The sequence below is a fragment of the Cibotium barometz genome, chromosome 60 (assembly GCF_041138505.1).
Source record: "Cibotium barometz isolate CiBa-2024 chromosome 60, ASM4113850v1, whole genome shotgun sequence".
In the NCBI taxonomy this organism is placed as follows: Eukaryota; Viridiplantae; Streptophyta; class Polypodiopsida; order Cyatheales; family Cibotiaceae; genus Cibotium; species Cibotium barometz.
Window position 1 is genome coordinate 27,639,599 of NC_141105.1, and position 13,168 is coordinate 27,652,766.

At 43.1% G+C, this 13,168-nt stretch overlaps 1 protein-coding gene across 1 annotated transcript in view; it reads right to left on the bottom strand.

Moving 5' to 3' along the window:
* LOC147605195 (uncharacterized) overlaps nt 1-13,168 on the bottom strand; it is a 204,783-nt gene that overhangs the window by 157,176 nt on the left and 34,439 nt on the right. Inside the window, exons 11-19 of the mRNA XM_086794295.1 lie at nt 11,766-12,004; nt 11,429-11,621; nt 10,930-11,238; nt 10,761-10,827; nt 10,354-10,496; nt 9,854-10,185; nt 9,550-9,771; nt 9,284-9,442; nt 9,017-9,194 (exon numbers count right to left, since the gene is read on the bottom strand). Coding sequence (XP_086650421.1) covers nt 9,017-9,194; nt 9,284-9,442; nt 9,550-9,771; nt 9,854-10,185; nt 10,354-10,496; nt 10,761-10,827; nt 10,930-11,238; nt 11,429-11,621; nt 11,766-12,004 — 1,842 coding nt within the window. The remainder of the gene's footprint in view (nt 1-9,016; nt 9,195-9,283; nt 9,443-9,549; nt 9,772-9,853; nt 10,186-10,353; nt 10,497-10,760; nt 10,828-10,929; nt 11,239-11,428; nt 11,622-11,765; nt 12,005-13,168) is intronic.

Sequence of the window (13,168 nt, forward strand, 5' to 3'; positions counted from 1 at the left end):
ACGATCCTCCCCTTGTATATCTGCTGCTGCGCGCCTGTTTTCCCGTCACACACACGGCTTCTTTCACGTGCCCAGCGGCCGCCTCTTCTGCGCCAGCTCGCCAGCTTCTCGAACTTCCCCTTCACGTGCTGGCCACCTCCAGAACCTCCACGTCCTTCTTGCCACTTAATTTTATATATATATTTATATATATATATATATATTATTTTGCCTAAGATGGCCACCCCAATATGCTTCTTTTCACACCATGTCAAGGCATATTGGCCTCATCATCTTTAATTGCCCATGCCTCATGCCTCCAAATACTGACTCACGAGTGCCCATTGTATTTGGACGCGCCCACAAATTCAGACGACGGAGCAGCTGAAACCATCCCCAGCTGACCTCTCACCGGACAGGCTTGTAACAAGCTCAACACCAAACCATTTCACTTGTACACCTGGCGACGCCCTCAAAAGCAAAACCCTCCACACACCATAGATCCCGTATGTACACAGACACTTAATCCCATGCATCTGGATTTGCATTTGATGGCCTCACATGCATGGTTTCACACCATAGACGTGCCGTGGCACGACATCCACCCCCTCTAAACCTGCACATCCTCTGGTATGTGCCACACAGGTCCTGGAATTCAGTGTCCATGCATTATTTGCACACCAATATTGGCATATGTACAAGCATCCAACTAGGCGTCTTAAACCCTGTCAAACCTGACCCAGTTGGTATCACCCTAGTAAACATGAAACAGTAGAAGAATATACATAGTGCCACTCACAAGGGGTTATCCTTTGTTGAAACATAGCATGACATCTTAGTCTACCCCCTTAGCCTGCAAGACATTTATATCTTAGCAATCACATCTGAATGGTTCTGCTTTCCCACCTGGATCAAATACCAATCGCTTTTGGCATATGTGCCATATCCTTTGCTCATATGAAGCCCTATCCTCACTTAGATTCCCTGCATATGCATAATTACCCTCATCATTCAAAGTGGGATGCTCTTCAAAACGATTTGCTTCAAAATTTTCCTCAGGCCATGTTTGAAGCCTTTGCACCACATATTGTATGGCCACACCAAATGACAACTGCATTAACAGCATGGAACACACACTTGGTAACATCCCATCCAAATCTACCTTGCCTGGATCCAGCTCACCCACTGACAAACATTCATTCTTCTCATCCAAAGACGGAAAAGCATCAACACATACAAAGTCCAACAAGGCATCATCGAGAATAGCCTTCAGATCTGAATCAATCTCATCACAATCATTTGGCTTACATAACACCTGCACATCCTCACTTGCAACCGACAGTTGACTAGCATCAAGCATAGAAGAGCCCAAAGCTGATGGGGATCTATTATATACCATGAAATCATCCAATGCATCATCTAAGATAGCATCCAATCCAGGATCAATCGCATTGAAGCCATTATCATCTTGCAATCCCACATGTTGATTATCATGAACATTCATACCCCCATAACTATATCCATTTGGTTGCTCATATGCAGCCTCTTGAGGCTCTGTGACCACACTTTGCATATCCTGCATGTTATCTCTCAGTATTTCTTGATACCTGTCTGCAGATGGGCTTAGATTTATGGGTCCCTCACCCGAGTACCCTTGAATCTGTATGTCATTGAACCCTGTATGATCCAAAAAGACAGATTCAATTTCCCTCTCCAAATCATCATCATAAACAGGCTTCCAAGCTCGAGATTGTTGCTCACAAATGTGGTTGCAAGGTAACCCTGACACTGATGACATAGCATCACCCTGTTTATTGTTGGAACACCCAGTTAGCATTCCAGAATAACCCAAATCCAAAGAACCTTGGCAACCAGCTTCAGAAGCAACATCACTGTTGGAATCACCCATATCACTCACCCCCTCTAAATCAATCACACATACTTGTGGCCCGTCTGCATATTCATGTACATCATCCTGCTTATAAGCATCATAACCAGATAAGAATGCAGTAATGATAGCATCTTCTTCTTGTCTTAGATCTTCAAACTCTGCAATCATGCTTTCAGCAAGAAGCATTGGTTCCTGCTGTTCTTCACACATATGATACGACACCTGAGGAATACCCTTCAAATGAGCACTTTCGTCATGAGAATCCTCAAGTTTACACAGCTTACATGCTTCACAGCCCAAGAGGAAACTATTAGCGATGTCCTCTTCCTCGTGTACTGGGTCTTGAGCACCTGTCCTGAAGCTCTCTGAATCAAGTGTCTCCTCAAGCATAGGCATACACACATCATTTGGTATGATCATGGGACCCTGTATGTCTGCACCCTCAAACAAGGAAGACAGATTATACTTGCACAGTTCACCCATTGCATCTTTATGAGGCTGTAGCAAAGCATCCCTTTTGGCACTGTGAAGGCCTTGTTGCTCACTAATGGCTTTTTGCAGTCCCAATTTAGCATAAACAACCTCCACAATCTCTGTATCAGCCTTGAATAGCAATTGATTGTCCTCCATAAGACATGCATCGACAACCGCTTCTAAATTGGCTCGGATTGTTGCTGGAACACTATCACAGCTCACATTATACCTGGAACTCGCATAAATAAGTGCATCTGCAAAATCACTCCATCGTTTGGAGTGATACTCTGCTAGTTCCAGCACTTCATCTTTTAAATCAGGACTTATAAGGTATGCAAAAGATGCAATCATCATATTTTCTGGAACCCCTTGATTCTTCATCTCTGTCTCGTAACACCTTAGATAGCTTTCTGGATCGTAACCATCAAATATATTGACCCTGTCATATACCAATTGCACCGCAATTTCCACCGCTTCCTGATTTCGCTTTTCTTCTTCAATCTTCCTGAACCGCTCTTCAAGATCTTTCATCTCTGCATATAAATGCTCCATTTTGCTAGCCATCTCTACGTACTCTCACCCCAGCGGTTTCACGTCGGGTTCACCAAAGCTGTCGTGACGTGGGCGGTGTCGCTGGGAAAGCGCGAGGCTTCTGGCTGTGAGAGTAGCTTTCAAATCCCAATAAGAAACACAACATATAATTCTTCAAGGGGTACCTCAAGCAGAAGCTGGTACCATCAAAGATCGAGTACCCAACTATACATGTGCATCCTCAAAGCCAATATTGGACACATGATACATATAATAAACTGACATTAACATGGCTTGTTTCATCTCATATGGCTTTGCATTCCAGAAAGTCACCTCATGGTATTCACATGAAAGATATACATGGCCATCATGGAGCATCAGAGGCTCAACATCAAACAAACTATAAAGTCAAAGCAAACATAGACACCTCATATACATGACCAAACCAACCATCTTATGGTTCCAAAACCCAAGAAAAACCATAACATTATGACCTCATGATCAGCAGCAGCATCTTCATCTCGTGTAATATATTTGGACCTGCCAAGACAGCAAAGGGCTTCTCGAATCCCATAGTCAAACATCTCATGGTAGTAGGCTCTCCAAGCCTCACTGTGCCTTGCATACAAAGAACTCCATGCCAAAATATCTGACCCTATGCAACATTGCAGTACTGTCAACACCCATGCTGCAAGAGCCAAAGCGAGAAATAAACCGTGATGCCATCCACCAGCTGAAGCAAAGTCACAAATGCACCACGACCACTACTCTGGCAGCATCACCTTCGAGGCGGCTCCCTCTGCACCCACACTTCTACTGTATATCCGCTGCTTTGCTGGAGAAGACTCCCTGCCTCTACACGACGGCCGCCTCTCCCACACTGTCTTCTCTCTCTCTATCTGCTCTGCAGCGCCTCTGCTAGGCACACACACTGCGCTTCTCTTCTCTTGTGCTGGCAGCCGTCAACCAGCAGCTCCAGCTGCTCCCTCTGTATCCCCCGTGTTTTCTATCAGGCGGCGTCCTTCCTTTTTTGTTTGCAGGCCCTCGCCAGCTTCTTCCTGCGCCTTGTGGCTGCTTCCTCTCTCTGTATGCCCTCAACAGCTCCCAAAGCGGCGGCTCATACCACTATACCTCTTTTCTTCTGCAGCAGCTGTAGCGCCCGTCAGTTGCCTGCTGAGGTTGCCTGGCCTCCCCAGTCACTCTCCTCTCCTCTGCACACGCAAGGCGACTGGCCTTTTTCTTCCACGCCTCCTCTCTGCAAGCCCATCAGAGCTTCCAGCCCCCCCTGTATTCGGCGCACACACCTCTATCAATTCAAAGCGCCCCTCTGGTTATTTTTGGATCCCCCCCTTGGCTTTTTCTTCCCGCTGTTCAGAGAGTCCCCGCCTTTTCACGACCGCCCGCCGCCTCTGCAGAACCACCCTTTTCTTTTGTAGTTGCTGCTGTACACACCTTCTCCCACCTGCAGAACCCCCCTTCCCTCCTACCCAAACCAGACGATCCTCCTCTTGTATATCTGCTGCTGCGCGCCTGTTTTCCCGTCACACACACGGCTTCTTTCACGTGCCCAGCGGCCGCCTCTTCTGCGCCAGCTCGCCAGCTTCTCGAACTTCCCCTTCACGTGCTGGCCACCTCCAGAACCTCCACGTCCTTCTTGCCACTTAATTTTATATATATATTTATATATATATATATATTATTTTGCCTAAGATGGCCACCCCAATATGCTTCTTTTCACACCATGTCAAGGCATATTGGCCTCATCATCTTTAATTGCCCATGCCTCATGCCTCCAAATACTGACTCACGAGTGCCCATTGTATTTGGACGCGCCCACAAATTCAGACGACGGAGCAGCTGAAACCATCCCCAGCTGACCTCTCACCGGACAGGCTTGTAACAAGCTCAACACCAAACCATTTCACCTGTACACCTGGCGACGCCCTCAAAAGCAAAACCCTCCACACACCATAGATCCCGTATGTACACAGACACTTAATCCCATGCATCTGGATTTGCATTTGATGGCCTCACATGCATGGTTTCACACCATAGACGTGCCGTGGCACGACAACGGGTGGGTGGACACCATCCGTTTATAATCAAATTCTGCAAGCAGTAATATTGTTTACTCTCCACTTCTTTCTGCAATTCAGTGCTCTGTATTGTGTTGATCCTGCTTCCGCTAGTGTGTTTTCTTACACTTCTCTATGGGTACTATCTGCAGTTTTTGTGTTTAACTACGCACCAGGATTGATCCAGAGTTATGTTGAGCCTCATTTTTCTGAGGTTTTCCCACAGCTCATACCCTACTCGAGTCCCGTGTTTCCTACTTGCTTGGCTCCCCTTGCTCGGGTTTCTTCTTTCAAGCCCATTTGCAGTCCAGACTCCATTTTCTCTTTGGTATCCACCACTCAAATCCCCTTTCAAGGAGGCCTTGACAATTTGGGTTGCTCCGAGCTCTTTCTGGCTATCTTGCATCCTATCTTCTAATGCATTCCTGCTGCCTTGTGGCCTTTTGCCTACACCAATTTCTTCTTTCTTCTTGACCAAAGTGGCCTTTTCCAGATTTTATATGGCTTGCCCTTGTAGGTGTGGGTTTTTGTAAATTGTCTAGATCACTCCTTATGCATTCTGCAGTACCTTGGTGACTTGCTTGTTGACTTTCTTATGGCCCACGGCCCCCACCCTTGTTTCAGCTTTGGCTGTGTTGTTGGATCAACTCTTTTCTTTGCTATCTCTTTTTCAAATCCTTGTGACCTTGTCACTACTAACACTTCTGGGGGTTTTGCTTGCACTGTCCCAGGTATAGCATCCACTTTAACCATGTTCACAGATGCATCAAGTACTGCATTTCTCGGTTCTCTTGTATCTTGCAACTCTTGCTGATGTCTGATCCAAACATGGCAGTCTACCCGTTTGTGACTAGGCATGTTGCAATTATAGTAGGTTAATCCTGCTCCTCTCTCACCAAACCTTCCAACTTCAGCTTCTCTTCCGTAAGGACGGTTATTTTTTGAGGTGCTTTGGTTGCGTTTGTTGATGTTGTTACCTCTCTGTCACCCTAGGGTTCTTATTCCTTGTATTATAGTAGCAGTTATTATAGCAGTGTGGTTAGTCTGTTATAAATGGCGCATAGCTGAGCACGGGGAAGCTAGCACCTGCTACCCCTGATTTCTGCACTTTGTACACCAGACATCCATCCTCAGTTCGTAACTATTTTTGTTGCGTATCCTCTAACAAGCTTGGCTAGGGTGGCCTTCAATCCTTCATGACATCTGCTGCCTGCTTCCTGCCTCGTTTCTTCCGAGGTTTCCACTCTTCTTCGGTGTCCAAATTTAAACTGTAGTCCAATTTAGAGGTGTCTTCATGTGATTCGGACACTAAGGATTCTTCTTTCTCCTTTCCTTTCTCAACCTTCTATTTCTTCTTTTTAGTTTCTTTGTTGTTTTTTCTCAGGATCCTTTCTACTCTCATTGTTCCGGCTACTATTTGTTCAAATGTTACAGAGTTTCCAAAGCAGACAATGCCACCGCCGTCTCAAGCGTTTTATCAACAATCCACCCTATGAACCATTGGTTTGGGATAGCTCCTGGCTTGTCAGCTTGATCGAGTCATTGGTTTAGGATAGCTGCTCTTAGCTTGTCAGCGTGATCGAGTCTCATCTCAAGAGTGCTCTAAACTCAACACCATAGTCTTCCATGGGTCTTTTCTTTTGAGTGAGTCTTTGCAGCTTAACGAGCACTTATGTGGTTGTCTTGTCCTTCTAGAATCTCTTCAGGAAGGCACTCTTGAGCTCATCAAACGTCTGGAAGTGATCTAGACCATAATGTACATACCAACTCATAGCCTTGCCACTCAGTGTTGTTGCAAAGAACTCTATTTTCTAGGCAATTAAAACTCTCCTAGCCAGAAATGTGGTTTCGAATGAGGTGTGAGCATTTGGATCTTTATCACTCTTTCCCTTGAACTTTGGGTATCTTAGTGCCATTGCTATTGCTCGAAGTTGTCTAGCTTCCCTTTGATCTTCCTGCCCTCTATTCTGCTACTCTAGTTGTTCTCCACCATTGCCTTGTCCTTCTTGATCTTCTTGATTTTCTTGAATTCCATGTTCTTGCTCCTCTTGATCTTGGACTTCAGCCTCCCTCACAACTTTTTGTTGCTGCCGCTCCTGCTATTGGATGTCTTCTCCCTAAAGCCTTCTCCCTAAAGCCGATTAGGATGTTGTGGCTCAACACCATTTTTGCTTGGTCTTGGCTGCCTATGCTGATAACGCATTGCTCTGGATGCGTCCCTCATCCTCCATGCGGCTTCCATCTGCACGCCTTCTAAGAAACACTTGTCATTGCCACAACTATCCAAACACATTGATCTACTCTCTTCACTATTGGTCAAGCTACTCCCTTTAGTTCTTCCTAGCCTCCCCCCTTCTAAATTCACAGCAGCTAATTTCTAGCAGTCATCCTCTCAGCTAGCTGGTCCCTCCAAGAGACAGAGAGTTCCCCCACAAGATCGCCAAAAATGTCATCATCTGTTCAAGCCTCAAGGCTCGACACTTTGGCGGTTCTGGACCACATAGCCGGTGTCACCAAGCTAGGCTATCCAACTATACCCATTAGGAAAAGAGGGCAGAACATGCCCCCGACACCAACGACATTCATGGGGACCTTCTCAAAGTTAATCCAGACTACCAGAGTGTAGACCGCCCTCCAGAAAGACTATTGCTACCAGAAACGTGCATACAAACTTAGCTAAGTGAACCTAACAACATTTCATAAACACAGTGCAACATACACTAGAATGGACCATTGCGTTGCATTCCAGAAAGTACATATATGGCTCAAAGCGGCAGGAGTGACTTTAGGCAATCCTTTGATGTCCATCTTACAAGGCTCCTTCTATCCTCAATTGTGTCAACCCCTTCCCCACCTAGCATTCCCTCTTTTCTCTCCATGCTACCCATTGTAAAAGTTGTTACATTCAAGATTCCCAACTTTAGCTCATAATGCTTCAATTTTTGGTCAAGAACAGTTGGCGATATTGTCTATCTACTAAAGGTATAAACAATGTGTAGGATGTGATATCTTGTGATGGAAGATGAGGATTGGGAATGCATTATAGGACTACATCGCGACAAATAAACAATCAAATGCAACCCTTTCAGGATGTATTGCATGACCCTCAAGACCATAGATTGCAAGATTGAACATTACATAGAGAAGGGGTTCATGCTTCTACTACAATTCATTTTGCTCAAATTACTACAGATTTATCATCCCTCGGCCATGGTTTTCAAAGCATGCAAATGGGATATGGCAATTGAACAAAACAAAAAACTGGTGGAAGCAAAATTTGCAAGCAATATGGAATAGTAAACTCCCGTCAAGCATAGACTATTCCTAGAAAACAATTTGGCACATATTTTCTTTCTAATTGAATACACCTGTTATGGAATTGCACAAATACCAAGGAGTTCTTACATCACTTATTAGTGTGTTTAACTGCCAGATTTCCGGGCGTATGGTTTTCTATAAACTTCTAGATCTTTGGCGGATTGGCAAGGAAATTGATAGACAAAGCTCCTTTCTTTGCATGGACAAGATTTTGGGCGCTTTGGACAATCTGGATTGGTCGCAATCGGCTGGTTTTCCAATCACCTCTAATTGACAAGTATTACTACTTCCGCCAATCATTGTGTCAATCTTTATATGACTGTTTTTAGCTACAACAGCTAGAGCAGTTGCATCTAGACTTGTTTTTCCATTTTGTAAAAAAATTTCATACTTAATAGAAGTCTCCTTTCTGAAAAAAAAAAAGACTTGTTTTTCCACTGCTTCTAGTTGTACATTGTATGAGAAGTGCCCTCATCTTGAGGGTTCTTCACTTTATACAGCAAAGTAATAGAAACTATGGTATTACCAAAAAAAAAAGTGTGTGTGTGTCTGTGTATTGATATTTATAAATGTGTATATATAAACATATGAATATGTGTGTACACATATCTGTGTTACATGTATACAATGCATGTATATGTCTTTCATCATGGAGGCTCTTGTTATGTAATGCTGTGGAAACTTTTGGAACACACAAATTGATTACAATTCGGTATTTTTTTTAATTTTCTTGAACATTGTCATATACCTTGCCAAGATCTCGTAAATTAAATGTGTAGTGAGATTTCTCTGGTGTTGGTAGAAGTTCACACTGGACAGTTTGATAGATTTCAAGGGTGGCAGCAACCATAGGTATCCTCAATTTCAGAATATTTTGTGAATATCTTGCTCTCTTCATCCAAAAGTCAACAAGATTCGAGAAGATCCTACAGGTATCATCTAAAGTGTCTAAACAAAAACAAAACCTAATAAAATCACAATTATTTCTGAGAAAGACATTCAATTTGAGGTCTACCTGGATAAGGTTGCATCAGAGAATGGCGTTATACAGATGACACTGAAGTGGCGGAGGTAACGGTTTGTGACCGGGTTTTTCCCACCACCAGGTGGAGCCATTGCTGCCAAAAACTGTATGTCCTCATTTTGTCGGAACAAAAGGTCATTCCTATCATACCTGAAGTGTTGTGTAAAAAAATTATAGCATAAATATTTCTGATGATTTTTTTTAAAGAACTCTATTCACCTACTCAGTAGTGCTTTCAATGACTTCTGAGGACTCACCAGCCCTTGTGATCCATCCACTGCCTTAACAGTTCAACAGGTGGTTGTGCACCATACTTTTCAAGTGCTGGCATGCTCAAATCATCAACAAATATAACACACCTCTTCCCTTTTTGTGGCCCAAATACTCCTTGTTTTCTCTTGACTAGTTTTCCATCAATGATATCTTGGGTTTGGTTCGCACTTGTCTGTGCAGAGAAATTAAAGAACACAGACTGGTATCTACACAAAATAATAGTATTTCAGCAATCCTTTTCAAAACTTTGCATCTGTATGTTAAAAGGTTAAGGTTGTGTGTCCTTACTTTGATGGGTCCAGCTTCATAAGGTATTGCTTAACACAAACACTCTTCCCGGTTCCTGTTGGTCCAACAAGCAAAAGTGGTTGATAATGTGTAATGAGAGCCTCCATGAGATACGTATATCTAGCACTGTCGGAAGTGGGAACAAGAATCCTGTAGAACTCTGCATCACTTGGTAATGCTGCATCATCAATCAAATCCATCCACGTGCCCCACTTTCCACGATCTTTTCTGAACACAAAATCATATACCAGTTTCCCATCAGGGAATGGTGAAGCCACTTTACGTGCAGGAGCAGTAATGTATTGTTTGTACTCCTCTGGAGGTTGATTTGCCTAACGTAAAGCACAATTAGTATTGAAACGATATCTTGGAACAAAAAGGAACACTTGATCATGTAATTTTATCACATTTATGATGTTTTGTGTGTGTGCACGCGCATGTGTGCACATATGTAATGAAATACAAATAAGAGAGCTGATACATATCCATGATCCACTTACAATAAGCTTCCGAAGAAGAAGATCAAACTTGCTTCTGTCAGAGTTATCTATACAAGCTCCAAGAGACCACACCAAGGCAAAGAGAAAGATGCAATCAATCCAGGAAACTTTGACATTTGCATCCATCCGCTCTGAGGAAGCCTCTGAACAACCAAAAGAAAGTGAAGCTTATTATCAGGACCAAAAGAAGAAAAATCCACTGATGGTAGCGTAGTCTAGTGGTTGAGGCATTCCCTTGGAGGGGGGCTACCAAGTTCGAATTCTGCTAGTGAACCCCATGCGGCACCAAGATCTTTCTGCCCTCAGGCGGGTTCATATGTCAAACTATAGAAGGATCTAATCGTGGAAAAAAAAAACCCTTAACGTTTTTCAATTTCAAGGAGATTAAAGGGTTGTCATGGACATACTATCAGCGAGTTCTGGCCCTAAAAGGCAAAGTACAATCCGTAACATGCTTTGCACCAAGTTTTGTTCCTGCAAATCAAACATAACTTCAAACGTTAAAAATCCAGTGTTTTTATTAACAAGGTTATTTCTGATAATTTTGTAGACTTCGGAGTTTTCAAATGTGTATACCTGCATGGGCATCACCAGTTTACAATTTTTTTGTACACAATGCAAGCAAGGTGGCAGCAACCAGTCACAGAGCTTTACTATCTGATCACAGTATTTCCCACTCAATGCCTCTGGGAGTGACTTGCCCCACGATTCTAAGATAGGCCGCCAGCCAATAGTTAGTGGCTCAACATAAACCATTCCACACCGTGATACAGTTGCCGGTGATGCTGCCGCAAGGTCTTGGACCTCAAAGATCAAGTTCATTGTTGTTGACATTTGAATGATTTCTCCACTCATAAGACACAGCTTTTTGTTATCATCTAATACCTAAAAAAAGGACAAATACTGATGTGATACTTGATATCCAGTTATTCGTGGCATTTGAATGATTTCTCCACTCATAAGATAGTTTCATCTAATATTTACAAAAAGCTCAAACATGGATGTGATACTTCACATCCAATTACAGAGCCCTCGCATGATTTGTTCTCTTTCCTGCATGAAGCGTTTTTATTACCGTATTCATGTTTTCTATCCAGATTGCATCAACAGGGCCATCAAACACCAGCCATTTTCTGTCAGGACTTGGATCCGATGCTTGATTCCTAAACAATCTAGCTAAGATGCCATCTGTCCACTCATGTGAAACAGGGTCAAACTGACCATACAACTGCCCCATTGTTATTGATTTTGGATTCAACACGTCATACCTGTTACAATTTCAGGATGCACAGCAGAGACATAATTAGTGCACATTTTCTTATATCCTAATGAAATGTTTAAACTTACTATTAGCCGAACAAAGATTGCAGACTTCTAAAGTGACAAAGTCTTTAAGCAAAGTCTATCAATACCTTGTTTTTGATTCAAGGCCCTTTTGGTAAAGATCTGTCAAGGAAGCAGCTAGAACTCTGTACATGCTTGTTTTCGATCCAAAAGAATGTCCTACTAACATCAGCCCATGCCTTACAATAATCATCTCGTAAAGTTCAAGAACTTTTGTAATGAATGTTTCAACAGCAACCAGGCCCATTTTTTCACAATTTGCCTTTATAGCTGTTATGAATGCCTCATAATCGGGCTTCGGTAGTACCTGCATTTGAAACAGAACCAGGTATCAAAGGTCAGCAAGCACCAATATAGAACAAAAAGTCATTTGAAACCCTAGCAGTAACTCAAAGATGTTTTTCCTTTGTTTGCAAAAAAAGAGATGTCTATTAAGTAAGAAAGAACAAATACAAAAACATGGCTCTAAGCCAAAGATCGTAGAGTGTAAGATAGCCAAAGCCAATCAGGGGTACGGTGATGCCAAGAAAGTGGAGTGGATCTCGGTGAGGATCCTATGAACCCACTCTCTCATTAAGAGGCAATAAACCAAACAAAGGCAAGCTGTACTTGCTTAGCCACCAAAGCTCTGAAGGCTAAGTCTAGTTTTCTAGACCTACACTGGAGTAGTTTCTTTCTAATGCTCATAAATAGTGGTGTGCACTGTTGTGTAGGGGAAATATCAATCCCAACCTGATATCCCAAGTGTCCTTGCAGCCCTCCCTCTTTCAATCTAAGTAAATCCAAGCTCTGTATCCTAGTTTTCTTTTTCTGAAAAAGAGATACTTCTATTGGTTAAAAATCAAACATGCCATAGGCTCAATGTACATGCAGAACCCTCCCAAGAGGCAATGTAGGGAGGGTAGTTTCCTCTATGGCTGGCCGCTCTTAGAGGGAACCTACCTCATATAAGAGGGAGGGGGGTAAGAGCCATACAGGCAGCCTATAATGCCAAATGATCTCGCCGTCCTAATCAGAGAGAAAGGGGACCCGAGTGCCATGTGCATAGAAAAGCCATGCATGCGATCTGAGCCTCCTTGAAGCTATCCCCACTGGCCGCAAAGGGTATGAATGATGTTGGTCCATATGCAATGGATGGACGGGTGAGAGTACCCTCGATGGCCTTGCTGCAACGGACCTACCATATATGCCATGCAGCAATGCTGTCGATGATCTCCCATCTCTAACTAGTCCTCAAGTGTAAGATTCCTCCCCAGCCTCTCAAAATGTCCAGCATATTCCCCTGTAGTCAATTCCCTCTTCAGAAATATAAGAGATCTCGTCTCTGCCTGTTTTAACATAGAGAGAGAAAATATTCTAGAGAGAGAATATTCAGATTATGAATATTTTTGGATAGAAAAATAACTCATCTTATTAAAATAAGTTCTCCTGAATGCTATTGAAGTTAACTGATGAATGGTAGTGAAGAGTT